At 40.0% G+C, this 27,994-nt stretch overlaps 1 protein-coding gene across 1 annotated transcript; it reads left to right on the forward strand.

Annotated features, from left to right (window-relative positions):
* On the forward strand, positions 1 to 27,532 carry LOC131225315 (GEM-like protein 1). Its single transcript, XM_058220837.1, has 4 exons — positions 1 to 571; positions 1,094 to 1,195; positions 13,180 to 13,454; positions 27,156 to 27,532. Exons 1-4 carry the CDS (start codon positions 232 to 234, stop codon positions 27,366 to 27,368), a joined length of 930 nt encoding a protein of 309 aa, XP_058076820.1. The 5' UTR covers positions 1 to 231; the 3' UTR covers positions 27,369 to 27,532.
* The last annotated feature ends 462 nt before the right edge of the window (positions 27,533 to 27,994 follow it).

Genomic DNA, 27,994 nt, shown 5'->3' on the forward strand with positions numbered 1-27,994 from the left:
TTTTCGTTGCGAAATGGGCGTCAGAGGCGTTTGCTCCGTCCGCACGTGCAGCAAGCCTGTCTCCCATAGAAGGCGAAACTTTTCCAGTCCCGAAGGGAAGAAGAGGAATAGTCGCGAGCAATCAAAAAGAATTACATTCTCATCATTCCAATCGACATATTCCAGATTCTTCTTCTTTCTTGATTCTTATTTTCTTCATTCCCAATAGAGAGAAAAGAAGGCAAGTGGACGATGGATCATCATCATCCCAGCAACAACAACAACAACAAGAACAACAACGACTACAACAACAACAATAACGGAAAGGGGTACGGGGATAACAGCTCGGAAGGACGTTGGGGCACTTGGGTCATGGGCAATCCGGCCACGCCCCAAGCCCATCCTGCCAACCAACAGGCAGCCACATGGGTCGCTGATCAATCCCTCCCATCCTCCCATCCTCCTCCCAACAACGCCAGTTACATGAACTACTCTGTTCCTCCTCCCACTTCTGCCTACCAGTACCCTCCTCCTCCTCAGCCCACCAACCCCTACATCCATACGTCTCCCGTTCCCGCCACCTCTGGAAAACGTAGGTATTCGTAACTTTTTAAATTTATTTATTCCTTTCCTCTTGAAGATTTATGATCGTATTCCACCACTACTTCTATAGACATTCTAAACACTACGGGGTCGTTTGGATGCCTGTAAATGGTTTTAATGGTCTAAATCATTTACAGCCTGTCCTGTTTTGCTGTATGCTGCCAATGATTGTCTGTGTTTGGATAGCCTGTAAATTGTTTGAGTCCTGTAAATGGAGAGCCAATCTTTGAAAATATGGCCATTAGGCTGTAAATGAAATCACACATTTTTGCCTGTAAATCAAGTGAGGCTGAAATCTGTAAATCAAATGATTTGCAGGCATTTTTCAGCATCCAAACATAGACTGTAAACCATTTACCTGTAAATCATTTACAGGCATCCAAATGACCCCGATAAACATATTCCACTTGATTAAATTAATAAAAAAGACTGTGATAATTTCCATTCATTGCGTACTGCATCCAAAAGAAGGCTAATTTTTGGTTGATTTCTTGGTATCTCATCGTCTCAGGTACCATGGAGACGGTCCTTGACGTGTTGGGTCGATGGGGGAAGAAGGTTGAAGAATCCACCAGAAAGGCTGAGGGCTTTGCTGGCAACGTCTGGCACCACCGTGAGTTTATTTATTTTTTATTTTTTGACTTCCATTTGCCTCTGGCTCTAACAGAATCGCACCCCAACTGGCATTTGCTTGTTCCCCACATTTGCACGAGAAGAGGCCCAAATTGAGCCCCACTCTCGTGGTGTTGTTTAAAAGTTCTATGCTATTAGGAGTCTTTCCTCATTAGCTTTCTCTAGTATCCTAGAAAGTCTAGCTGCATTACAAGTCTTCTATTATTCGGTTTTTATATTTTGGAAAGTTTAGAATTGGTAGGAGAAGAACAAGGAAAGGAAACTATGTACAAATCTTTACTATAAATGATGCCAGTAGCGTTTGGACGTTTTTGCCACCATAATTAGTTTTTGGAGGGCGCCAACAATTGAAAGTTCAAAGTACATGAAACAAAACAAAATGATTTTCAGACTCTTACTAAGCAGCAATGTGTTCCACAATTTACTCAGTTTAATTTGAGTTAATATATTTCACGTGCCCCATTTCAACTGCATGTGTATCAAGCGTCATACTCAAACCAAGTATCATATAACTCCTTATTTCTCTTTCAAAATTCTAGGCTTGATCCTCCCACTCCCTGATTCTCTCCTCCATCCTCTCCATGGCACGTTCCACACCACCTAACCTAGTCTTCTATAATTATGGCTCATTGCCATAAACATGAATACACTTTTTATGTTTATGTGAGACACTTGCTTTGAGCCTTTTCAGTGCAACCTGGTCATCGAATCAATGAGATCTCAACACCCGAATCGCATGAACAAGTGAATACTCACAAGAAACATTTGAATAGAGAGGGAGAAATAACGTTATTGATATCAAACTTCTTCTCTTACAATACTCTAGAAAATTCACAAACTCAGAAAAATGTGAAATGCTACCTCCCACACTTACTCCCCTTTTATAAACTCTAAAGACAATCCCTATGAATCCTTAACGTAAGTGCCCAACTATTAGATGGATTTCAATTCAATCTTAATTTATTTCAAATCAATCTATAACTTATTTAAGATAATAAAAACCCCATTAACAAAGATTTGGTAAAAATAGCAAAAGCAAATCTATTAAATGCCCCCAAAATTATCAATCAAATCTTCCACATTAGCCCTCTGTCTTCTACAAAAGGTAAGTATGATCTCTGACATTTAAGCCTCAAATTTTGCAACAAACAACCCAAAAGCAGCACTTGTTGGACCTTGCGGTGGACCGTGGGCCTACATCACTTTTCTCTCGTATAGGGTGGAAGTATCAGCGAGGGTTTTTTTTGGCTGATCTCTACCTTAAAGGCCACAGGACTGTTGTGCTTATGCTCAGTTTTCTTTATCTTCATCTGCTGCTGTACGTAGTATTTTTCTGCAACTTTTCTGATTATTTTTAGCTAAACTTGGTATGTAGATCTGAAACTTGCACGCAGTTTCTGTTCTTTGACTTTGTTTGCATTATTTTAGTATCGGAGCTAGTGCTTTCCTAGGGAATCCATAGTTTTTGTCTTCTTTCTTTTTGAAACTTATTTCCCTTTTTCCCAAAACATGCTTTGAGCCTTCGATTTGCACTCAAATCCTTCCCTTCGATCTTGTTTTGAGGCACCAATGTGGTAAAAAAAAATGATCTCTTGCCATTTTTTTTTGGGGAGAAAAAGGAAGTGAAAAAGTGGAAAAAATATGCAAAACCCTCCTCTTATAGCTGTGTCGCCGAAACACAGAGACGGGGCAGGCGAAACAATACCAGTATGCCCCGTATTGGTTGATACGGCACATATGGGGCCGTTATGGCTTGTTTTGTCATTCAACCGGTTCACTCCCGTACTGGGTTGCTTCCGTGACCAATGCGATTACTATACGTTTACGACTGATGTGGCTTTATCATAACAGAAAATTTGAAACATGATTCTTCCCCAACCCGAATTTTGTTAGTTGTTAAGTATTCAATACTTCAGGTTGGGTGGCTTGGGTTGGGTCGATCCTCAGGTCGACTCTTGGGGCTGGGTTGGGGCTTGGGTTGACCCTCAACCGAAGCTGACCCCCCCTGAGTTGCATCCCTAGTGGCAATGTGTCTTTTTAAAGGGTCGGCATTAATCTCTCACCTTTCTGAATTTGTTATAGATGAATTAACCACCAGTGTGTAGAATGATGTCCCTTGATTTATGTTCATTGTAGATAAAGGTACTAGGTGCACCCCAAGTGCAACTGTTTGTAGAGTGCCTAGAATGCTACAGGTACCCAGGCTGCCTAGACATACGCCTAGAGATTCTAGGCACAAACTTTTCATTTTTTAGTTCTATATCACAAATGTTAATATTCACCTTTCAACAAAATCATAAATGTCAATAGTGAATTACGTACATATACATGCACATATTGATATTTTTTAATAGTTCTATCTCTCAAACTAATTTTAACAAAATGAAATAAAACTAAGTGTAAAGTTATTATGTCTTTTAGATAAGTCTCATGAATCCACAAAATAGAAAGTATTCCCTGTTTTAAATTGACTAAAGCTGAGACCATTCGAATTTAAAAGGAAATTCAAAGTAAGAGGCAATTAAGCAAAAGCAAGTTATGCATCAAACCATCTATTTTATGAAACTACTAATGAACTAATCATTAATCAAACCATCCGTGCGGGTAAATTCGTAACCATTAATCAAAAGCTAATCAAAAGCTAAAGCTGCTCGATAGACATTAGAGATTGAAAAGGTCGTCCTAAGTCTCAAGTCTCAATCCCCTTAATAAAAACAAATCATGTTTACTTAAACAAAATATTAATCACTCATCACCATCATCAAATTTTTTTTTGGAAGAGTTATGGAATTTTATTAAAGGCCCGCTAGCAACAACCAACGAGAAAAGAATACAAGAAAAGGCAAAAGCCCAAAAGAGATATAACAAGAGGAAAAAAACAACTATTAGTCAAGGCATTTGAGAATAGAGGCCCAATCACAAATAAAGGTTTTCACTTACAAAATCACAGCCTCAACTACGTTGTCGAAACAGTGCCTATTCCTCTCATTCCACGTCTCCCACCAAATAAGCGGAAGAACCGCATGCCAAAGGGTTCTTTCTTGATGCCCAAACCTCCTCCATGCCACACCCAAAGGAGATCTTTAACATTGGTAAGCATAATCCAAGACAAGTTGAAGGAGGATAAAAAGTGGGACCACACCTTGGACGTGAAAGAGCAGAAAATCAACAAATGATCAACTGTCTCTGCTGCTTGCTCATAAAGGTAGCATCTGTTTGGAATCACCATAGACTGCTTTTGCAAGTTATCGATAGTCAAAACTTTCTTTTTGCCTACCAACCAAGAGAAAACTGCAACTTTGGGAGGAATATTATAATGCCAGAAGTGGTAGGCGTAATTCTCTCCAACACCCGAAGCGGAAGACCGGATCATCATGAAGAATGAGCTAGCCAAGAACTTCCCTGAACTATGATATTTTCAAGCCATTTCATCTTTTTCACTGGGAGGAGTCACAAAACGAAGCCTCTTCAATAGGGACAAGAGCTCTTCAATTTACAAGTCAGTTATGCCTCTTATTCAAGGGGGAGACCAACATACATTACTACCCGAACTCGAGAAGCACTCCACCACCTTAACATCCGCTGAAGGTGCTAGCGAAGCCAGGTTAGGGTAGATTTGAGAGAAGGGAAGGTCGCTGCACCACTGATCATCCCAAAATCTGACTCTAGTTCCATTGCCTATAGAAAAGGAGATGCCTTTTCTGAACTTCGCTGATAAAGCCATAATTGACTTCCAAGTATTTGAAGGCCTATAAAGCGAAGACTCCTTAGCTTCCCATCCTCCCGGCTGAAGCCCATTTTTGGAAGCGATGATTTCCCTCCAAAGAGAACCTTCTTCCCTGGCAAATCTCCATAACCACTTCGCAAGCGAAGTATGATTCATATTGAATAGGTCTCATAGCCCAACCCCACCTTCTTTAATGGGTTTACAAACATCTTCCCATTTCAAAAAGATGAAATTTAAAGCCTTCATTGCAAACTTTCCAAAAGAAATCCCTCCTGAGATTCTTCAATTTAACTCTTACTGAGGATGGGCATTTGAATAGAGACATGTAGTAAAGCGGCATGTTGGAAAAGGCTGCTTTAATGAGAGTTAATCTCCCTCCCATGAAAGGTAGTGACTCTTCCATGAAGCCAATTTTCTTTCTATCCTCTCCACCACCGTATCCCAAAGGTGTAAAGGGGGTTTACCGATGCATAAAGGGAGCCCCAAATAAGAGTAGGGAAGAGATCCCACCTTGCACCCAATAATTGAAGCCAACGAAGAGACCTCACCTCATTATGGGATAAATGGATGCCCACTCAACTCTTTCCCATGTTCACTTTCAAACCAGAAACTGCCTTAAAACACCCGATTATCTTATGCAAGTTATCCATCATGAATGGTTTGGCTTAACAAAATATGATAGTTTCAACCGCATACCGAAGATGAGAAATAGGCTTCCCAAATTTAGACACACAAAACCTGCGAATGAGATCGGATTCTTGGCCTCTTGTTAACATATGGCTAAAAGCTTTTGCCACCACCAGAAAAAGGAAAGGAGAAAGTGGATTGCCTTGGCAAATACCCCTGGAGGATTTAAAAAACACTTTCGAGCTTCCATTTATAAGGAACTAAAACGCCCTAGATCTAACAGAAACCTGGACCCAATTTCTCCATTTTTTTTTTACCACACCCCATCCTTGCCAATAAATAATCAATGAAATCCCATTCCACGTGACCATACGCCTTCTCAATATCTAGCTTGCAAACTATACCTGCCTTTTTTTTCTTTATATCTGGCATCCGAGCGTTAATTTGCTATCAACACACAGTCTGTGATTTGATGACCTATTTTCAGAAATGATATCATCAATAACTTCACGGAATCACGAGGCCAAGATTTTTTCTATGATTCTGTATGGGCTGCCTATGAGGCCAATGGGCAGAAATCTTTTATATTCTCAGCTCCCTCAACTTTAGGAATAATAGCAACAAAAGACGCACCATAAGCCGGATGAAGGTGGCCAGTAATAAAGAATTCATTAATGAAAATCATCACATCTTGTTTTATAACGTTCCAAAAAACTTTGAAGAATGCCATAGGGAAACCATTTGGCCTCGGAGCTTGTCATCAAATTCTGTCATCTATGCGTTTCCACCATCATCAGTCTCTCTCTCCTTGAGATACTGTTTTGCTTCTTCCGTTCCCCTGGAATCAATCTCTTCTTCTGATTCCATCCTTTGATGCCTTTGTAGTTATAATCTAGTACTCAGAACTGAATTAGGGAGTCGATTAATATCTTCCAGATGATTCCAAGTCAAATAATCTTCATCATGTACTCAATCCCCGCCTTCTTTGCAACTCATAAAGGTAGCATCATGTACTCACTTGTTCAAATGTGCTCCACCTCTTGTCAAATTTGATGTTAGATTCAATCATCATCATCATCATCTAAACCTTATCCCAATGAATTGGGGTGAGCTAAATTTGATGTTAGATTTCATAATAAAAATGCTAGATTAAGAAAGTTGCCTGCTGTGTTTAGTGGCTGATGGAGCTGTATATTTCAGAAGGTACCTCTGCACATTTCCATTCATTGCATTCTTAATTGCTTTCTTCGCTGTTCATGGCCTCAAAGATGAAGCCTAATGCAGGCTTCTCATCACTTCCAATGTGCAGGCTTCTCATCACTTCCAATCAAATGGAGTACACGAGCAATGGGTTCAGTGATTCTTAAAGTATATAAATTTGGAGAACTATATCACTTGCTCTCTTGCCTTTTACATTCTTTCCCCATTTATCGAATGCCCATTCTTTGAAGTAAACATTGCATGCAAATTTCTTTTCTGGTCACGCATGCTTTTTAATGTGAAGGAAGAAGTGGCAACCCTTATGATGGCTAGTCTCCTAACTCCCTTTGTTAAATGTCTCATCATGTTCAGAACGCTAGAGCCTTTCAAAAAAAAAGTTCAGAACACTTGAATGATGGTAAATAAGACATCGGACCCAATTACATTATCGATGGTCCATTTCACTGGAGGGATATTTCCAATATCTTCTAAAATTGGGCCAATGTAGTGAGTGACACCTGCAGTCCAAAATAAATTGGGACGCATTGCCATCAACAACTTTTTAGTTAATATGATATTTCAATCTCTCTCTCTCTCTCTCTCTCTCTCTCTCTCTCTCTCTCTCTCTTTTTCCAGCAGTCTTAATATATGATGATGCATTACTATAGTCTAGAACCCAAAACAACCCCCCCCTGGTACGCACGCACACACACAAAAGAAAAAGAGAAGTGTATGTAGCTTATGATAAGTTGGAGCTTTCATCCCTAGTACACATTTGCCCTATAGCTTTGTTAAACCATCAAGCTCACTCTCAGTCTACCTTTTATATCTATTTTCAAGCGTGGTTTGCATGTTCCTATTCTCCTTTCCCGTCCTCTTTTTTGCTGTATCTTCTAAAATAGGAGTTACAAAGGTGGCCCCATTCGTTTCTAAACCCATCATGTATGCTTGAATTTATTCTTCTGCCTCATTTGGGTCTTTTGGGCATGTTGTCATGTTTTGTCAGGTTAACAAAGGTTGTTTTTGTCAGACGGGGGGTCTGGAAAGAGCCAGGTGGTGAGATCGTGTGGTGAGTAAGCAGCCTCATCAAAGCAGATATTTATGTGACATATAGCTGGCGCCTTGTCTTATCCCACCTAGATGGAATTCTAATAAGCAACGAATGCATTCATGTGAGGAAAACAATGAAAAATCCGAGGTGTAATATGCAAACTAATAGGAAAAGGAATAAGACCATGTTGAATGGGTTTTCTTGTTATATATGCTTCGAAGAATTTGTTTTAAGGAAAAATGGTGCAAGTAGATAATGGCATGTTCATCGCTCAAAAAAAAGAAAAGAACAAAGAGAGAGTAGATAATGGCATGCATTTCGGTCGTGTCGTTTTCTATTCTTTTGAATGGGTCCCCGATTGACTTCTTAGACAGTTCCAAAGGGCCGTAGACAAGGTGATCTTCCCCCCTTTTCTATTTCTAATAGTGGCAGAAGTGCTCAACAAGCTTTTTCCAAGAGCGGAAGAAAGAGGCTTAATCAAGGGCTTTTAGGTGAACAGTTCCTCTCCCATGACCACCCATATTCAGTTTGCCAATGATACTTTTGTGATTTGTGAGGCTGAGCCAAGTCAGATCTCAAATATAAAATGCATCCATGGGTGTTTCGAGGCAGTGTCGGGAATGAGAGTGAATCGAGGTAAAAGTTCTAATTCCATGATCTTGGTTGGGCTGGAACTTTTGATAGGCCCATTGAACCCTTTGGTCCTATATTAACCATGCCATTGTGATGGGTCTTATGGGCCAAATACTCAAGTAGTTGGGCCCTTGTTTGCCCACTATAATAAATCCATACTTGGGCCGAGATGTGAGGCCCAACTTACTTGTGTTAAACATAGAAGGATTTCCCATATGTTGGGCTAATGGGCTACCCATTAGGCCCACCACAATGAGTGAAACCATGACCCTTATGGTTGGGCCCTAACCTTGCTTAAGGGCCCACCAGGTTGCCTTTGTTTTGGGCTTAGTGGATGGCTCACTAGGCCATGGATTGATTGTGCCTTGGACCTTTCTTTGCATACGTAGCAGGCTACCTTTTGGGACCCAATTGAGGTTGGATGTCCTCCTTGGTGGCCCTAAGGTAGGCCCATAGAGGTCCTTATAGGTGGTTGAAGGCCCACCTTGGGCCTAGCTAGGACCGTTCCTCCTTAGGATTTTGACTCTCTTAGTTTGTGGGCCATCCCAAAGTACTGGGCTCCCACTAGAGGATTTTTCTTCTCCTTAGAACACCTGTCTATGTTCCTAAACCTTAACCCTCCTTAAGACAGAGGAATACATTCTACAGGTAGCACACTTACATCGTTGTGACCCACATGCATCATTTGTATGAATTGATTGCAGCATCTATGTGGGAACTGATAATAGAGAAGATGGAGAAACAGTTGGCAACATAGAAAAGAAATTATTTGTCTTTTGGAGGTCGCATTATGTTGATCAAAGCTTCTCTTGCTAACTTGCTGGTGTATTGTCTCTGGTGTTCATAGTGTCGGTATCATTACATGTGCTGCATGGTAGGGATATGGAAACATGTCTTGATATCACTGATATTATCACCGATACCCAAAAATGTATCACTGATCGAGGTAAACATGGGGAAAACAGGGGAATTTTCCAATGAAACTTCAAGAGATGGTAAGATACACATATTTGCATATTTAGAAATAAAACATTGCAAAATCGACGCATGCATAATAAGTTTCAATTTAATGGGGGCCCAAAAGCATGTGTTGTTGTAGAGAATCAGTTTAATAGTAAAGTTCATATAATATATAATACAAATGCAGGTACTAAACAATAAGTGAGACATCTAAAAACTAAAAGAACTAAAAACATACCTATCCAGCCACCCCTCATATCCACATAGAGTTATGAGGTGGCTTAAATTCGTCACCTCCATCCCTACTCAATACTGACTGGTGGAGGTACTCTCCCATGTATCTCTGGTACTCATCCTCCATGAACTATATGAGTATGCCCATACATACACTCATGCGTGATCTATCCATCCACTGATGCATGCATGCATACAGACATACACACAGTGACACATATGTATATACACACATGCATGATCTACCCATCCATGCATGCACACGTACGAACATACATGTCTAACCATCCAATCATCCATACATATACACACACATTAATACATACATCCATTTTATAATACAACCATGCATCCATAAAAAAATAAAAAAAAGGAATGGAATTTCTTATATATATATATGTGATAGCATCTTACTAAACCATGAATATCAATGAACCCAACTATTGCAATTGCTCAAGATACCCCCTTTTAGCTTCTAGGGTCTATTTCTTAGTTCAAGATCCCTTTTACTAACTAGAATAAAAGAATTAGTAGATCTGTATTGCCTAAAATGGGAATGGGCTGGGGTTATGAACTTATAATCATGGAATTGACTCAATCATCAAATTATAAGTTCATTTTATACCGGACCAGACCGGAATAGGGTTATGTACATTCTTATTATGAGAAGGGGTCATTCGAGCATATGTAAATAGATACTATGTTTACATGTGCATCTGTACATCATTACAAAAAATTGAAATGGATTTTTTTAAATAAATATATTGTTTAAATATTGTTTTAAAAAACGGATTTTCCACCAACAAATGCAATCCATTAATCATAAACATGGAGCATAAATAAGAAACATCAAAACAAAACAGAAATAAAAAAGGTTGAAAGATTTTTTTTTTCCTAATTAAACAAAAAAAAATAATTCATTTATAAATATAAATAATTTAAAAAACATTTCAAAAAATTGAGAGATCAACATGAATTGATAGATCAGCCCCTCCTCATGCTAAAAATTGGGGCACTGCTACTTATTTTTGTAAGAAAATGGGGAAATTTTTTCCCAAAATTTCCCCATTTCAATCATACGATCTCTTGATTTTGTACCCAAATCCATGAGAATCATGCATAGACGTGGATTTGTAATGAAATCCGTGCAAAACCAAAAAATAAATTGTTATACAAAATTTCATACCTTGGAGCTTTGGTCTATTCTTCTTTCAATCTTTGATTTCTCCCCTAATCATGTGTTTTGATTTGCAATACTTTTAAAGGAGTGGTCATAATCAAGTGAAGGACATAATTCCACAGAATTACCACAAAAATCCCCATCATCATCATCATCTTCTTCTCACTCTCTCTCTCTCTCTCTCTCTCCCGATATGCAACTCTCCCCACCTAGAATCCCTATATCAATGATATCGGCAATAATATTGTTGATACATGGAACTTTATAAAGGAAATGCATCTGATAATGTAGCAATGCTGATACGTGTCGACACAAAGGCAATATATTGGCAACATATCATCGATCCCTAGGTATTAAAAAGAGTTTCAGTATCTCTCACTCCATGATACTGATATCATCGGCGATATTATTGATAATATTGCTGATAATAGAAACATTGACCGTCTCTCAATGTTTCAGATTCCAGTTTTGGGAGCAGCTAAAATTAAGAAAAATCCAATGGGATTTTATTTTTATTATTCTTGGGATAGGCAGAATTAAGGAAATAAATCAGTCTTCTCAGATAGTGGTGGTGGAGGCTTTGGATAGAGAAGGAATCACTATTGAGAAGAGTCATCACTGGAAGACATGGAACGGCTAATCATGGCTGGGAGTCTGGGACCCAGATATTTCCATCAGGTTACCTTCTTCTAAAGTACGGAGAATATAGTTGCAGTGGGATGTCTCTGTGCCATGGGGAAGGTGCTCTGAGAAGGATTTTCTGTGGTAGTTAGCAAGGGATATAAAATGCTTTTTTGGGAGGATATATGGTTGGGTAATAGAAGTCTTGCTGGTGAATATCTGAGATTGCATCACATTGCAGTAAAGATAGAAGCAGTATTTAGCAAATTTGCTGAGGTCTTGGGGAGATGTCAGGTGTGGAATGTAACTTTTTGCTGGAACCTGTAAGACAGTTCGAGGACTATCAGCATTTGCTCTGGAATCTCAATCTGGTGATCCTGAAGACATCAGAAGATGTGAGAAGTTGGAAATGGAACCCTTAAGGCAAGTTCACCATCAGGTCTTTTTTTTTTTTTTTTTTGACAAAGCAATAACTTCGGATGATTCTTTCCCTCTTATCTGGCAACCAGAAATCACCCCCCCCCCCCCCAAGAGTGGCAGCATTTATGTGGACAGCTGTTAAAGATAAAATCCTCAGTGTATCATCTTCAGAACAGATGATTCCATTATCCGAACGGATGCATTATATGTAAAAGAAACGGGGAGTCTGTAAACTAACTGTTCCTGCACTGCGTAGGTGCTGCAGCATTATGGAGCAGTTTCTTTCAATTGTTTGGCATTGAATGGGACATGAGAGCCTTTGGAGACATTTCTTAGCTGGGATAGTGGGCCTTTTACATCTATTGAGAGGCTTGTGTGGCATCTCCTCCCTTCAGCAATATGTTGGGAGTTATGGAAAGAAAGAAATAGTTGCATATTCTGAGATGACCAGAGCCAGGTAGCAAGGCTGTTTGATAACATCAATGCCAGGACAGTTGAATGGGCCTTCATCTCTTCCAGCTGTAAATTAAATCCGGCAGAGAACCCACACTATAGTTGAAAATTGTGGCCCCATGTACTTATTCTAGAAGTTAAAATTTGCTCCAATGTCTCCCAATTAAACAGTTCGTTTAATCTGGAGTAGTGGGGGAAGCATATTGCCGTTTATTCGGTGTTGTTTTTGGCCTTTTGGCTTGGTTTCTTCTTTAATGAATTTCTGTTAATTAGTTTTAAAAAAGTATCCTTTGTTTTTTCAACTTTCTTGGAGGATATTGTTGTTTATGGAGGATATGTTTGATTTGTGAATATTGAAGTGATCTCTCTCTCTCTCTCTCTCTCTCTCTCTCTCTCTCTCTCATACATGCAAACACACTCCCTCACTCTGTTTTTTTTTTTTTTTTTTTTAAATTTATATTTTTATAAATAAATTTATTGGTTGAGAAGTAAATGGTATTTGTACTTGTCTGCATGAAATCAGCCATGAGATTCGAGATAATTGATATATGACAGGGTAGGTTCCTCAGCAGACCCAATATGATATTGCTCACAATTTGCACCAACATTTATTTTCCTAAGCCTATGATTTTAGTAAGAATCTAATATTGTGAGCAGTTTTGGACAGTAAGGCTTCCATTTAATTATCATTTCTTTGCTGCAGAAATAAGCATGTTTTGTGTGTGTGTGTGTGTGAGTGTGTGTGTGTGTGTGTGTGTGTGTGTGTGTGTGTGTGTTCCATAGGTTGGTTAGAGCTTTAGGTGTACCTTATAATGTTAAATCTAATTCCTAATTTGCAATCATATCTTTATCTGGCAGTTAAAACTGGTCCTAGTCTCAGGGATGCAGCCATGGCGAGACTTGCTCAAGGAACGAAGGTGCTTGCCGAAGGGGGGCATGATAAGGTTTTTCAGCATACTTTTGAGATCTTGCCTGGAGAACAATTACGAAAGGCATATGCTTGCTACCTGTCAACTTCAGCAGGACCTGTTATAGGAACACTCTATATATCCACAGCAAAGCTAGCTTTTTGCAGTGACAACCCTCTCTGCCGTAGTTCTTCCCCAGGACAACAGGAATGGATTTATTACAAGGTACCGCTCCTTTTTCATAGTCAAAGTATGCATCTTAGAGCTTTTTTAACCTAAACTCAGGGTGTAAAAATATTTTAATATCCTCACATGGATGGTTAACATAAGATCATTTAGAACTAGCACTTGAGGGTTTGAAAATTTGATTTTATGATACAAAATGCGAAAAGCAGTATACTAGCACTAAGAGAATTTAAGTGGCACAAGATAGTTTCTGGTGGTATATTCTTTTACTTACCAGAGGAATGCTAATCCCATGCACGTGTGGGAAAAATGTGCCCACTTGCGCTTTGATTGTTTCATTTTGAAGGATAGTCAAGTGAGTAGAAATTTTTTGCTATACTTGGAATATATGGGTTCTACTGCCATTTGAACTAATCAAAATGTGTGCTGGCAACCTTTTTCATACATTTTGCGTGAGCTTAGCATTCCCTATGTACAATATATCTAGTTTTCTGGTATTCCCTGCGAAGCTTGGATACATTATAATAATGGGCATGGAAGTTGGGCACACAACACACCCATAGGACCAAGTGTGTGTGCACATTTGTGCTCTGTAATGCAAAACTGGAATCAAAGAAGAAACTAGTTGCAGAAACTCAAATCTATATGTACGATATTTTCAGCAGAGCTCACCAAAATAACTTTATTCACACACAGCATTATGGCACAATATAAGTTTTCTTCCTCTTTAATCTTCAAAAGGATGTTTTTTTTGTCCCTCTCCCCTCCCCCATCTTCCTGCTATCGAACAAACCACCCAGCTTCCTCCTATCCCCCAACTCTTCCCCCTCAAAACTTCTACAGAAAATAAGAACAGCATTGTATCTGTTTGATTCAAAATTTCATTTCATAGTGTTTCTGCGTACCAAAAGGGAGGACTCTGCTTCCTAAAAATAATAAACACTCACTAAAAAAGTAACTCTTTGTATTGCTATACCACTAAAAACAAGGAAACAACTTCCTAAAGGAGACTAACCATTAAATTAATACTGAGAAATACCATGCACATGGGGTATAACGGACGTATACACAACTCATACACTTACAATTTCATATGCTGCCATATATACAAATCTTGTATATTTCTTATGCATGATATCTTTTATAAAATATATTTTATGTCTACAATCCAATGTCCAAAAACCAGTTGTAGGCAAGTTAGAAAAGATTGGGCGGGATTTTCTAATGCAAGGGTTGGAAGGAAATCATAAGTTTCTTTTACTATAGTGAGAAGATGTAAACTAGTGGATTAAGGAGGTGCAGGTTTGCGAAGTTTGGAGAGTGAATGAGGCATTGTTGGGAAAATGGGTTTGGAGGTTTGGGGTTGAGGAAGGAAGTTTGTGGAGAGATGGCTAGAACTAGGGGTGTACACGAACCGAGTTAGCTCAGTTAGCTCTCTTGACTTGACTCGAAAAAGCTCAATTCGACTCAGTTCGAAGCTGAGTTCGAGCCGAGTTGAGCTGATTTTTTGAGCTCGAAAAAATTTTGAACCGAGTTCGGGCTTGCCCGAGCTCGACTCGACTCGAATCGAACCCCAACTCGAATTGAACTCGGATCAAACTAGTTCGTTGACTCGGTTACTTTGATATTGATGCTGCTCACCAAGTGTTTAATGAAATGACTCAATGAAGTGTCAGCTAGTGGCAAGGAAGGTATGTATATGAAACAAATATCATTTTTCCTTGATTTTGATGTTGCCTATAAGGTGTTTGATGAAATATTTGTAAACAGCTACTGTTGTTTTACACACAGTGAGAAATTGAAAGTGCATTGCATGTGTTTGTGAAAATGCCGCAGAGGCTCGATTTTGGCTTGAACTGGCCCAAGCCAAGCCGAGCCAAGTTGGCCAGTCAGGCTTGAGGACCGAGCCGAGCCGAGTTCGAGCTGGGGTTAGCTAGTGGCTGAGCCGAGTCGAGCTGAGGCCAGCTCGACTCGGTGTACATCCCTAGGTAGAAAGTATGGAGTTGAGGAAGGGGGTAGATGGGCAAAAGCTTCTTCTTTATATAGGGCCTCATCATTATGGAAGTCAGTGACTTGTTTAGAAATAGGGCTTGGGAGTGTGTTGGTTTCTCATTAGGAAAGGGTAAGAATATTTGATTTTGGGAAGATTTGTGGATTAGGGATCAAAAGTTGAGTATTGCCTTTCCTCGATTAGCAGGTATTGCCATGGAGCCAAATATTTTGGTTGATAGGTATTTTTCTATTTTTTGGTGAGGAAGTTATTTGGGCACCTCCTTGTAGAAGAAATCTGAATGATGAAGAGGTGCAAAAATTGGTTAGATTGTTGGAATTGCTTTCAAATCGACTTCCGTCAAGTTTGGAGGAGGGAGCATTGGTGTGGTTAATCGAAAAATCTGGAAAGTTCTCGGTAAAATCCTTTTATAAGAGGATTGATGGGGGCCATCTTGAGCAGGTTAGAGTGTCATACAGCTCATGTTTAGCATTATGGTGGTCCATCTAAAGTTGCGGCATTTGCATGGTTGGTGGGAAGGAATAAGTTTCTCACAGTCGACAATTTGTGAAGGCGCAATATGATTATCCCAAATGCATGTTTATTATGCTATCATGCCAAGGATCCTTTTGCATTAAAGATTTGGATTGAGATCTTAGAATTGTTTGGAGTTGCATGTGTTGCTCTAAGTTCGATAGATAAGTTTTTCGTAGCTTGGCATGGAGGGGGCAAGGGCAAATTCAAGAAGCGGATTTGGCATTTGTGCTTATTAGCAGGCCTATGGAGTATTTGGTTGGAGAGAAACAGTCATTGCTTTAAAAATTGAAGAGGCTAGATATCGGAAGTTTTCAATAGGGCAAAACTGAATGTAGTGGAATGGGTGCAAGTATCTAATGTATTAGTTATGGGTCAATTTCTTGTTAGCTGGTTTGATCTACAAGGGGTCTGTGGTTGTATTTTTATTTTCCATTTCTGTATTTTTTTTGGCTTCGGCCTTCATTGAATAATTTTATAATTATCGCTTCAAAAGAAGAAGAAGAAGAAAAAAGATATCTTCTTAGCATCCAAACTTAATCTTGATAATATTGGCGACTTGTGTGACCAGATCTGTCCCACTTTGGTTCACCCCAAATGTCTAAGCTTTGGATTGGCCGCCTCAATTCCCCCTGCTTCAGAGAATTAGTCTGTGAGTTTGAAATTGGCACGGGTCTTTGTATTTGATAGGTGTTGCACGGCTTCAACTACCTCTGAGGACTTTGATGATGACTGCCTCCAAAACTTGTAGGTGCCATGCCATATTGACCAGGTCATGCCCTCTCTTCTTGCATCCTCCGCAAATGTTGTGTACTGGAATGTCTCTCTTTTCCTCAGAGATGGATGTGTCATGTGTTCAGTTCATTGTCTTCTACCCAGTGTTCGAGTTGTCGTTGTCGCTACAAGTTTCGCTGGCCGGAGATAACGATATAATATCATTATCGCCGATAATATCGCCGATAACCGGAAATGCAGGGAAAAAGGGGGAAACATGGAGAAAATGGTGGAATTTTTTAGTGAAACTTCAGGACATGCCTAAATACACATATTTACATATTCAGGAATGAAAAAATTGTAACAAAAATGTATTAAATAATAAGTTACCATTTAATGGGGGCCAAAAGGCATGCATTGTCGTAAGAAATCACTCAAATAGTAATCAAAATGAGTTTCAAGGGCTAAGATGTTAGATCAAATCAAAATTTCTTATAAGTTACAATTGAGGAAAGAGTCTACAGATTGCATACTGAGTAAACTCTATGGGGCCTATTGTGATTTATACATACAACATGGAGTAAAATTGACCCATCCTCCGTCGCGGCCAATGGAATCATCTATGCATGTGCACGTGAAAGCATGCATCCGTGTATAGCAAACCACATTTAATGCGTGTAGGGATGCGCTCTGTGGGGCCCACCGTGATGCATGGATTTTAATCCACGCCGTCCATCATTTTTTTCAGATCATTTTAGGACATGATTCTAAAAATTAGGCAGTCAGGCAATTCCATTGTTCAAGTGGACCGCCCCACACTAATCAGTTGCATTAATAAAACTCACTGTTGAAGCCTTTGTAGGGACTACCATGATATTTATTTTCCATCCAACTTTTTCATATGGTCGTATAAACATGGATGAAGGGAAAACACAAATATCAGATTAATCCAAAACTTCTGCCGCTCACAAGAAATTTTTAATGGTGGCAGTTCAATCCCCACTATTTGGTTCACTTGAGCCTTTGATCTACCTTATTGTTAGGTTCATATCCTAAAATGACATGGAAAAATGGATTGATGGCATAAATAAAACTCATACATTAAGGTGGGACCCATAGAGCCTTGCAAGGGCAGGATGTAATCTGCGATTTGATACACTGATTTGAAAAAACTGTGGGATCAGTCACACCCACCGTTGTAACATTTATAAGGCCCACCATTTTGTATTTTTTAGATCCAACCTCATCATAAGTTAACATAGAGATAGATGACGTGAAAACAAAAATATAAACTTGATCGGAAACTTCCGTGGCCCCTAAGAAGTTTTGAATGGTGGATCACTGTCCCCATTTCTGGGGCCCACTGTGATGAACCGTATCTAAAGCTCAAGTGAACCCAGGAAGGTTTCAACGGTATGGATGGCATCTAAACATCACTGTTGAACCCAGGAAGGTTTCAACGGTAGGAATTTCCCAAACCACATTTTCCTTTAGTACAGCTCACTTGAGCTTTGGATACCGTTCATTTTTTAAAACAAGTACTAAAATGAAATCACAAAATGGATGGACGGAGAGGATTTCTCACAGCCATCACAGTGGGCCCCACCCGAGCTTGCAGCGTAGGAAGAGTGGGAAAGGTTTCCGCAGTAAATCCGCGTCCCTGGTCCATGTGGAAAGGAAATCGGATTGTGTACTGAGTTACTCAGTACGCTCTTATGGTTCTGAGTAAACTCAGTTGGACCCACCGCGAATGCATGTGGTTTATCCACACCGTCCATTCGTTTTTCTAGATCATTTTATGGGTTCAACCCAAAATTGATGCATATACAAAGCTCAAGTGGGCTATACCACTGGAAAAAGTGGAACTATTGATTTCAACCGTTGAAAATTTTCTAAAGCCCCCAGTGATGTTTACAATTTTTTCAATGGTAAATGTTCAATTTACACAGTTTCTGGTGGTGTGATACATTTGAGGGTTGGGTATACTCCATTTTTGGGATAAAGCCCTAAAATTATGTGTTAAAAGAGATGGACGGAGTGGATATAATGCATGAATGACACAGGGGCCCACGTAGTTTACTCAGTACGCTTACCGTACTGAGTTACTCAGTAAGCAATCCGCTTCCTGCGGCGGAAAGGGCTTTCGCTACTCCCCTGCCGTGCTCTGTGGGCCCCACCACGAGGTATGTGTTTCATCCATGCCGTTCATCTATTTTTATAGATAATTTTATGATATGAAAAAAAGAAAAAGAGGTATATCCCAATCTCAATTGGACCACATTACAAGAAATAGTGTTGAATGAATGTAGACCACTAAAAGCTATTTGGGGACGATAAAAGTTTTGGATCAAGCTGATCTTTGTTTTTTTCCCTTCATCTGAGTCTTTATAAGCTAATTAACAGGTTGGATGTCAAATAAACAGTACAGTGGGCCTTAGGAGGATTTAAATGGTGGATATCCAATCACTACTGTTTTCCCGTGGTGTGGTCCACCTGAGTTTTAGATCTAACTCATTTTTTGGATAAACATTTAAAATAATATTTCAAAATTAATGGATAGCATGGATACAACAAATGCATCAAGGTGGGGCCCACGTAGCACCGACCTGCACCCGTCGTGGGTCTTTTGAACAGCGTCAGAGTGAAAGTGAGCTACACCGTCAAAGCTCACTTGTGGGGTCCACCGTGATTTATGTATTTTATCCACTCCGTCCATCCATTTTAATAGATAATTTTAGGTCTTGAGCCTAAAAACGAAGCATCTCGAAACCTCAAGTAGACCACACCATAGGAAACAGTATGAATTGGACATTTACCGTTGAAAATATCTTGGGGGCCACAAAAGTTTTGGATCAAACTTCTATTTGTTTTTTCCCTTCATCCATGTCTGTGTGATCTTATAAATAGGTTGGATGAGAAATAAACATCATTGTGGGCCCTAGAATAGTTTTAACGGTGGAAGTCATTATTCAAACTGTTTCCAATGGTGTGGTCCACTTGATCGTTTAGTACGCTTAAATTTTGGTCTCAACTACTAAAATAATATGAAAAAACGGATGGACTGCATGGATAGACGAGATACATTCTCTGTGGGCCAACAGAGTGTACTCGTACGATAAGAGCGTACTGACTAACCACGTACGCAATGCCATTTACGGCGCCCGATCCCCAAATTGTGATAAAACCCCCCAAAATCCCTCTCCCCTTTCAAAATTTTCGAAATTTTATCTCTTTTCCCACCGATTTCTCTGGATTTTCAACCCGAAAATCCCTCTCCCTTATCCCAAATAAAAAAAAACCTCTAATTTCGACCAAGATCTCGGCCCGCTGGCGGAATCAAGACGTTGCAGAGGATTTTTGGACAAAAAAAAAGAGGAAATTTTGGGGTCGAATCTTATCGGAAATGCCGATCTGCACTCAACAGCAGTTGAATTCGCGTCTTCCTCCAAATCCGGGCGAAAAAACGGGTATTTCTTATGTTTTTTATGATTTTCTCGCCGACAACGACCCCTTTTATCGATAAAAGGGGGTTGTTAGCTACAGTTCCCACCCGTGGTTGGTGGGAACAACGAAATATCGGCGCCCTTTTGAAAATACCGACAATATCGGCGAGATTTCGGCGATATTTGGAAGCGAAACGAAATAATGGGGTTTCGGTGTCGCTGCACTGGCGACACCGATAATATCGGCGATATTTCGATAATATCGCCGATAATTTGAACACTGCTTCTACCTAGCATGCTTGCTGCTATAGTAATTGGTATTGTCGTGTCAGTATCTTCCTTGTTTTCTAGTATTACAACAATTACCTTTGTCCCATATCTCTCAAAAATTACCTTTGTCCCATTGTTGATGTAGGACAATTAACCACCTGCTCTAAAAGCTCGAATTGTTAGAGTATGACGAATTAATCCCTTTATCTCATAGCCCAGGCCCTATATCGCATGGGTTAGGACCTCGGCTGAACCCCCTTCGTGGGCCCCAAATCACAGGGGCCGCCCACCCCGAGTGTGTCCCTGCATCTCACGGGCTACCACACTCAAGCCCGGTGTGAAATGCACATTAATCACCCCCGGTGAGGAGTCTCGAACACGAGACCTCCCCCGTGGGCTCCAAATCACATGGGTCACCCACCCCGAGTGTGCCCCTGCATCTCATAGGCGACCCCACTCGGGCCCGGTGTGAAAATGCCCTTGCATTAATTGTTGTCTTGTGGTGGATTGCTTTTCAATGGTTTGAGGAAAATCTCTTTTCCCTCATGTAGGAATTTGTAAGTGTATTGTTGAGGGTCAAATATTGCATATTATCCCTCATTTATTACTTGGTTTTATGAACATGATAATGCTTAATGTTCTATTTTAATCATGTTTGTGTTGCAAGGTGAATTTAAGAGTTTGGATTGAAAATGATGCTAAAAGTATGGATTTAATGCTCAAGAATCACCAAAGCATGGATGGATCTTACGAGACTAAAAATGAAGAATTTACATGCTAAAGATCCAAGAAAACCAAGTGAGGAATGAAGAGAATTGAATACTTGAAGTGACGAAAAGAAACCCTAAAAATCTGTCTGCTTTGACTAGTTTAAGCCCTCCTTCGACCAGTCTAAGGCTCCTGCTTGACTAGTCGAAGATTCCTCGACTCGAACTCCAGCAACATGAACTTTTAAATTCACGCGATCCTCGACCAGTCGAAGGTGCCCTCGACTAGTCGAAGGTTTTCCTCGACTCGTCTAAAGTTATGCAGACAACACACGGATTGCGTAAATTTGAGGCAGTTTCCGGATTTTTCCAACTTCGTGCGAAAGTTGGAGTTGCAATACTATAAATAGGAGTCCCTAGGATGTTCCTAGGCATCTTCTAGGGTTTGAGGAGTGGAGCAAAAGCATGGAGAAGCCGTCGCCAAGAGTTTTTCTTCCTTGGTTGTTTTTATGCTTTTCTTATGAGATTTTAGTTCAATCATGTCTATGGTTGGCTAAACCTCTTAGCTAGGGCTAAGAGGTGAAGCTTGTAGCGTGATGAAATGTTTCTTTTACTTTGATTCATGTTTATGTTGAACCTTCTTTGATTCTAGTTTGATTTTAAAGGAATACTTTCAGTTCTTAATGGTTTATTGTGACTCAAATTATAGTAGATTTGCAATAACTTTGAGTATCTTCTTTTCCTAATTTTGAGATTGTGGGATTGATAAATCCCGTTGTTAGCCATCGTCTCCTGGGCATGGTTTGGTGATGGAATCTCTTCTAATTATCACAATTCTCCTCCATCGAGAATTAGGTCAAGGAAAGTTTAGATTGATCTTAATTGTATATCTTCTAATTGGATAGGATAAGACTCCAATTCCAATTGTGTGATTTGAATCAAGTAAGAGGGCTCCCTGATCTCTACAAGTGGATCCTTGGAAACCCTAGTTACCACCTTTGAATTTGTTAGTTTTTAATCACTTTAATCACAATTACTCTTTCAATTATTCAGATTTAGTTTTAGTTCTTCATCTAGTTCTAGTTCTAGTTAAATTCAAAATACACACGAGATTAGTCCCTGTGGATTCGACCTCGGTCTCACCGAGATTATTACTACATCGCGACCCTGCACTTGGGGTTGTGAACATGTACCCATGCAATGGGTATCCAATCAACATGTGGCAAATCTGCATTGGACCAACATCACACCAAAGACTGTAACGCGGGTCCAGTGAGTAAGTGACCAAATATCGGTGCATAATCTGCATGGATTTGCAACCATCATCTGCAACTCTGTATTCACAATGCTAAAATGATTGATTATGACTAGGATAATTCTTCCTGCACAGAACACCTGTGCATGAAAAACACTTGCGCATAGCCCATCTTCATTGGTCTCCTCTATAGTTGCTGTTACAATTTGTCTGACTTCAAGAATCATAGCTTTTCATTCAATCCTTCTAGTACTTTGTTGTTGCCATCATCATAGGCTGCATCCTCATTCTCTGCCTCGTCTTCTTCATGAGTCTCATCACAGTCGCTGAGGAAGCCTTAAAAAGAACTAAGGAATTTAGACAGATGTATGGCTGAAACATGTTCCTTTCTCTACATTTAAGACAAGTAACAGGGATGCGGCCTCTTTTTGATGCCTCCAGTTCTTGAATTGCGTTAGTGCCAGGAGTTATATTGGTCTTTTGACTCTCACCATTGGTGATCATAGGGATGCGCAAGCGATTCTGAACCTACAAGGCAGATCTCTGCTTGAAGTAGTACAAGATGGCTGATACCCTCTGCTTTGAAGTGTTGCACCTGGCTGCCATCCTTTTTTATTGCCATTGTGCTCACAACGTGATGATAGGTTTCATTGATACTCTCTGAGCTGACTTCCACCACTTCCTGCTAAATGTTCTCCCTTAGCCCATTGCAATACCAGGCAACCTGGTGTACCATCGTGTCCATAAAATCAAACCTCACTTTCAAATCGTATCACTTTTGAGTATACCCTTTGATGGTCAGATTCTCCTGTTGCAGGCTTATAAGATTCAGGATGCCTTGGCTTCATGATCTAACAGTAAGAACCTTCAATTCGTTCCCATCTTCATCTCGTCCCATGTCAAGATGCATGGCAGGACAGTCAATTCCGAGTCTCTTACTACAGAATGCCACCAATTTTCTGCCAGCCCTTTTAGTTTCAATTTTACAAACATCAATTTAAAGTCTTTGAACATTTGGCACAACTTGGAATGCCCAGGCATGCAATTCAGAATCTGCACGGGTGTGTGTGTGTGTGTGTGCGTGCAATTCAGAATCTTCACGGGTGTGTGTGTGTGTGTGTGTGTGGAAATGGTTCTATGCGGTCGAGCTCATGGGAACTTCCCATGAGGTCGAGCTGTGTGGGCCCCACCAAGATGTGTGTCGAACATCAACACTGTGCATTTGTTCACATGAGCTCATCCATTGTCATGGTGGGGTTAGACCAAGTTTGTTCACAAATCCAGCCCATCCATTGTGTGTGACTCCCACTTGGATGAGGGGTTAGACCAAGTTTCAGCCGCATCCAAAACTCAGGTGGGCCCCACAAAGTGTTTTTATATGTTTTAAGCATGTCTTCACATGGTTTTAGATGGTATGGCCCACCTGAGTTTCATATATGGCTGATTTTTGGGATATCCCATAACCTAAAGGGGACCCACCAAATGCATGATGTTGATGTTTGATACACATCACAGTGAGCCCCACACAGCTCGACCTCATGGGAAGTTCCCATGAGGTCGACCTCACAGTACCATTTCCCATATATATATATATATATATAACCATCCCGCAGGTTACCTTGGTGCGGTCCAATTCCCACTGCAGGCTACCAAGTTTTGTAGACCCCACTATGATGTATGTGTTGTATCTACAACGTCCATCCTTTTGGAGATATTATTTTAAGCCATTAGCCAGAAAATGAGGCAGATCCAAAGCTTTAGTGGACCCCACCACAGAAAACAGCAGGACGATTGATGCCCACCGTTGAAACCTTTCTACGGCCAACAATGATGTTTTTTCGAAATCCAACCCGTTCAAAAGTTAATAAAGACATTAAAGAAGGGAAAATACAAATATAAGCTTGATCGAAAACTTTTGTGGCCTTTAGAATTTTTTAACAATGGCGTCACTCTCGCCACTGTTTTTTGTGGTAGGGTCCACTGGAGCTTTGGATGTGACTTATTCTTTGCATATTACCTTAAAATGATCCCTTCAGATGGATGGACGACGTGGATACAAAACATATATCATGGTGGGGACACAAAATTTGGTGACGTCACTTCTCAACCTGTCAATAGCCCATCCGCGCCCAGGTCTCTTTGCGAGGAAGCAGACTGCATACTGAGTAAACTCTTTGGGGCCCTCTGTGATTTATATATTCCATCCACTCCTTGCATCCATTTTAACAGATAATTTTAAGTCTTAAGCCCAAAAATGAAGTATATCCAAAGCTCGAGTGGGCCACACCACAGGAAACAGTGTGAATTGAATGTCAACCGTTGAAAATTTTCTTGGGGTCCACAAGTTTTGGATCAATCTGATATTTGTGTTTTCCTTTCAACCATATCTGTGTGATCTCACAAACAGGTCGGATGACAAATAAACGTCACTATAGACCCTAAAAAGGTTTCAACGGTGGAAATTATTATTCCCAATGTTTCCTGTTCTATGGTCCACTTGAGCATTGGAAATGATTCAATTTTTGTCTCAACCATTAAAATACGCTTGAAAAACGGATATATATATATATATAAAACCGTGGTGTTTATGTGAAATCCACCCCAACCATCTGGTGCGTCACCATGATGGGCCTCATAAAAATCAAGGGTGGATGTCTCTCTCCCAACTGTATCCCTTGGTGTGGCCCACTTGGATCACAGGTCAGCTTGATTTTTGGTTCTGAGCCTACCATGGAATTACACATCTAATGGTCGAAGTAGATCTCACATACACATCACAGTGGGTCAGGCTGGACTATAGGTTAAGGTCCAACCAGAAGATAACTTCCAACTTGTCATGTGTGTATGACATCCAACCTGTTACCTGTCTAATGGATGGCCTGATCATGAGCATCACCTTTTAGAAAACTCCGTAACATCCACTCATTAAGCGGACCACACTTGTGTTTACTATTTACCAATGTTTGGACTTTGTTTTATATGGTGCAGCCCACTTGATGTATAGATAGGACCCAATGCACTAAGCAATCCTCATGGTGGGGCTCACCTATCAAAGGGACTGGATGTCACATAGACTTTATACTTTGGAAGTTATCATATTGGTGGACTATAGCTTGTGGTTCAACCGGGTGAACTTACAAATGCGTTTTGGGGTATATCAATGTTTTCTAGGAACACGTGGGAGATGGACGCACACGCGGGGGGAGAGCAACACCAATGGAAACAGTTGGGAGAGAGATTAAATGAAATACACTCCAACCATTAGATGCCACTAAAACTTAGGCCTGGGACCTAAAAATTAGGCTCATCTGTGATTCAGGTGGGCCACCCCAAGGGAAACAGTTGGAGGGTGAGCTTTGCCTTGTACACTGTTTCCAATTGTATGCTCCACCTAAATCACAGATGGGGCTGATTTTTGAGCCCTGGGCCTAACATAGGGTGGCATACCTGATAGTTGGTGTGGATTTCACATTAAAACCACCAGGGCCCACTGGAGCTGTTGACCCCTTTTTGAAAGTGATGTGAAATAACTCTTTTCTATGATATATTTATTAACATTAATTGATCCCTAATTTCTAAGCTGCTTTGCGATAGATATGTATGTATGTTTTTGTTTTTGGAGGATGATAGATATGTATGTATATCAATATTTCTGACTGTTTTTCGAGGGTTAGATTTAGTTCTCCCATTGTTCCCTTCCAGGCAGACAACCTATAATTCATCTCACTCATCTGCTTAACAAATTGTCCAAATTGTTCCATCAATTGTTTCATTGCTCTCATAACATCACTTTTGAGTTTCCCCTGCCATCTTGGTACTAAAATAAATCCTGCTTCTTGTGGGCACAAACAATTTGAATCAGTTGGGATGGGTGTATGTTGATGGAGGCAAACTAATGGTTGGACTGCTGGGGCTGATTGCTGGATTTTTCTGTTGAAAGTTTTTTGAGTGAGTTGAAAGTTTGAGTGACATGTTGCATAACAGTCTAGGGCTGTTTAAAGTATGTATGGGGCTAACCAAGATCCTTCCCTTGAAAATTTATCTCATCACCCATAAGAAGCCTTCAATGATGGGATTCACAATTTTCATTTTTAATGATGAAAACGTACTGAAAAGTTGGCCAGCCTATATTCTTCGGACTCAACAATGTATCCTGATCAGTCTGTAGAGCTGGCCGATTAGCCTTGTTTCAACCAAAACAGTTTATTGCCTAACCAATATTATAGGAATTAATGAGTTGGCAGCATCACTCGGTCAAGACAAAGATGAGGACGACCTATGAAACTAAAGAGTAATGAGAACTTTTAAGAGTGTTTAGAAGTATAACTCACAACAGGCGAACCTCAGCTGACTTATTTGTGTACAAGGGTGTTCACTCATTTCTTTCTGCAAGTCTGTACGTTGCAGGTGAAATTGAAGTTCCAGTGTTGACTGATAAAGATCCATTTGCAAGTCTTCTTGCTGGAGTAACATGATTTTTTCTGTAGCAAAGCATAACGTGCAAGGCATTAGGATGGAGTGGTGCTTATTTTGCTGTTCCTTGTCTTATTTACTCATGCAATCTAGGGTGGTTTTTTATTTTATTTTATTTTATTTTATTTTATTTTTATTTTAAATTTTGTTTTTTGTTTTCCTTATGCGATTCGAAACATGCCAGTATTCAAAATATCTACTATTGTCTCTTGGCTGCAGTTTTTCTTTTTTTTCAATTTCCAATTTCACGTATCAACAATATTATCTTCTACTGAATTTTGCCTCCAAGAATAAAAGAAAAGAAACTGCTTATTTGAATTTTAGTTTTGACCTACAAAATACATATATTGGCAGGTAGTGATAGAGCTTGAACAGTTGAGGTCAGTAAATCCTTCTACAAATAGGTCGAATCCTGCGGAGAAATACATTCAGATTGTCACTGCAGATGGTCATGAATTCTGGTTCATGGGGTTCGTATCATATGACAAAGCGCTCAAGAACCTGACCGAGGCTTTACAACACAACACCAGTGCCCATTCTTCTGGAACGCCAATGCCCCATACATAAAAAAACTGTGGAACTTTGTTTTTAGTGGATTTTCTGTGTTTGTGTATTACACATGAGCTTCTGTTTAAACTGCTTAGAGTTTTCTTGGGATGGGAATGAATGCCTGAACAACAGAGAGCACTGAACATAACATATATTTGTATGTGATACAAATCTTTCCTAAAGATGCAACTGTCATTGATGATTTATTTGCTGATAAATGATTCCCGTGAATGTTAGTTGGGATGATGAAAACAATATTGGAAGTTTTACAGGACTGGCATGCATGCTGAAGAATAAGGCGTCAAAATGAATATCTTACCAAGTAATTGATGAAGCATTCATTTAGGACATCCTCTATTTATAGGCTCCAAAGTTGAAGCTTCCAGACCACAGTCAGCCATCTAACAATCCATTGCCGCACCAAGGGTCAATCCAATGGTTCAAAATACCCCAAGGACATGCTCACAACAAGTGCACGAGTGGAAATGTAGTGAACAAGCAAAAAAGAGCCTTTAGGGCAGTCACATGAAAGCAGTCTGCGTGACCTGTAATGCATCACAGCGCACCATCATGCAACAATGGTTTCCATGGTAAGATATAACTCTCCGAAAGGTGGGAACAAGAAAATCTATAAAGCACCCAAA

This window comes from Magnolia sinica, chromosome 14 (assembly GCF_029962835.1).
Source record: "Magnolia sinica isolate HGM2019 chromosome 14, MsV1, whole genome shotgun sequence".
NCBI lineage: Eukaryota > Viridiplantae > Streptophyta > Magnoliopsida > Magnoliales > Magnoliaceae > Magnolia > Magnolia sinica.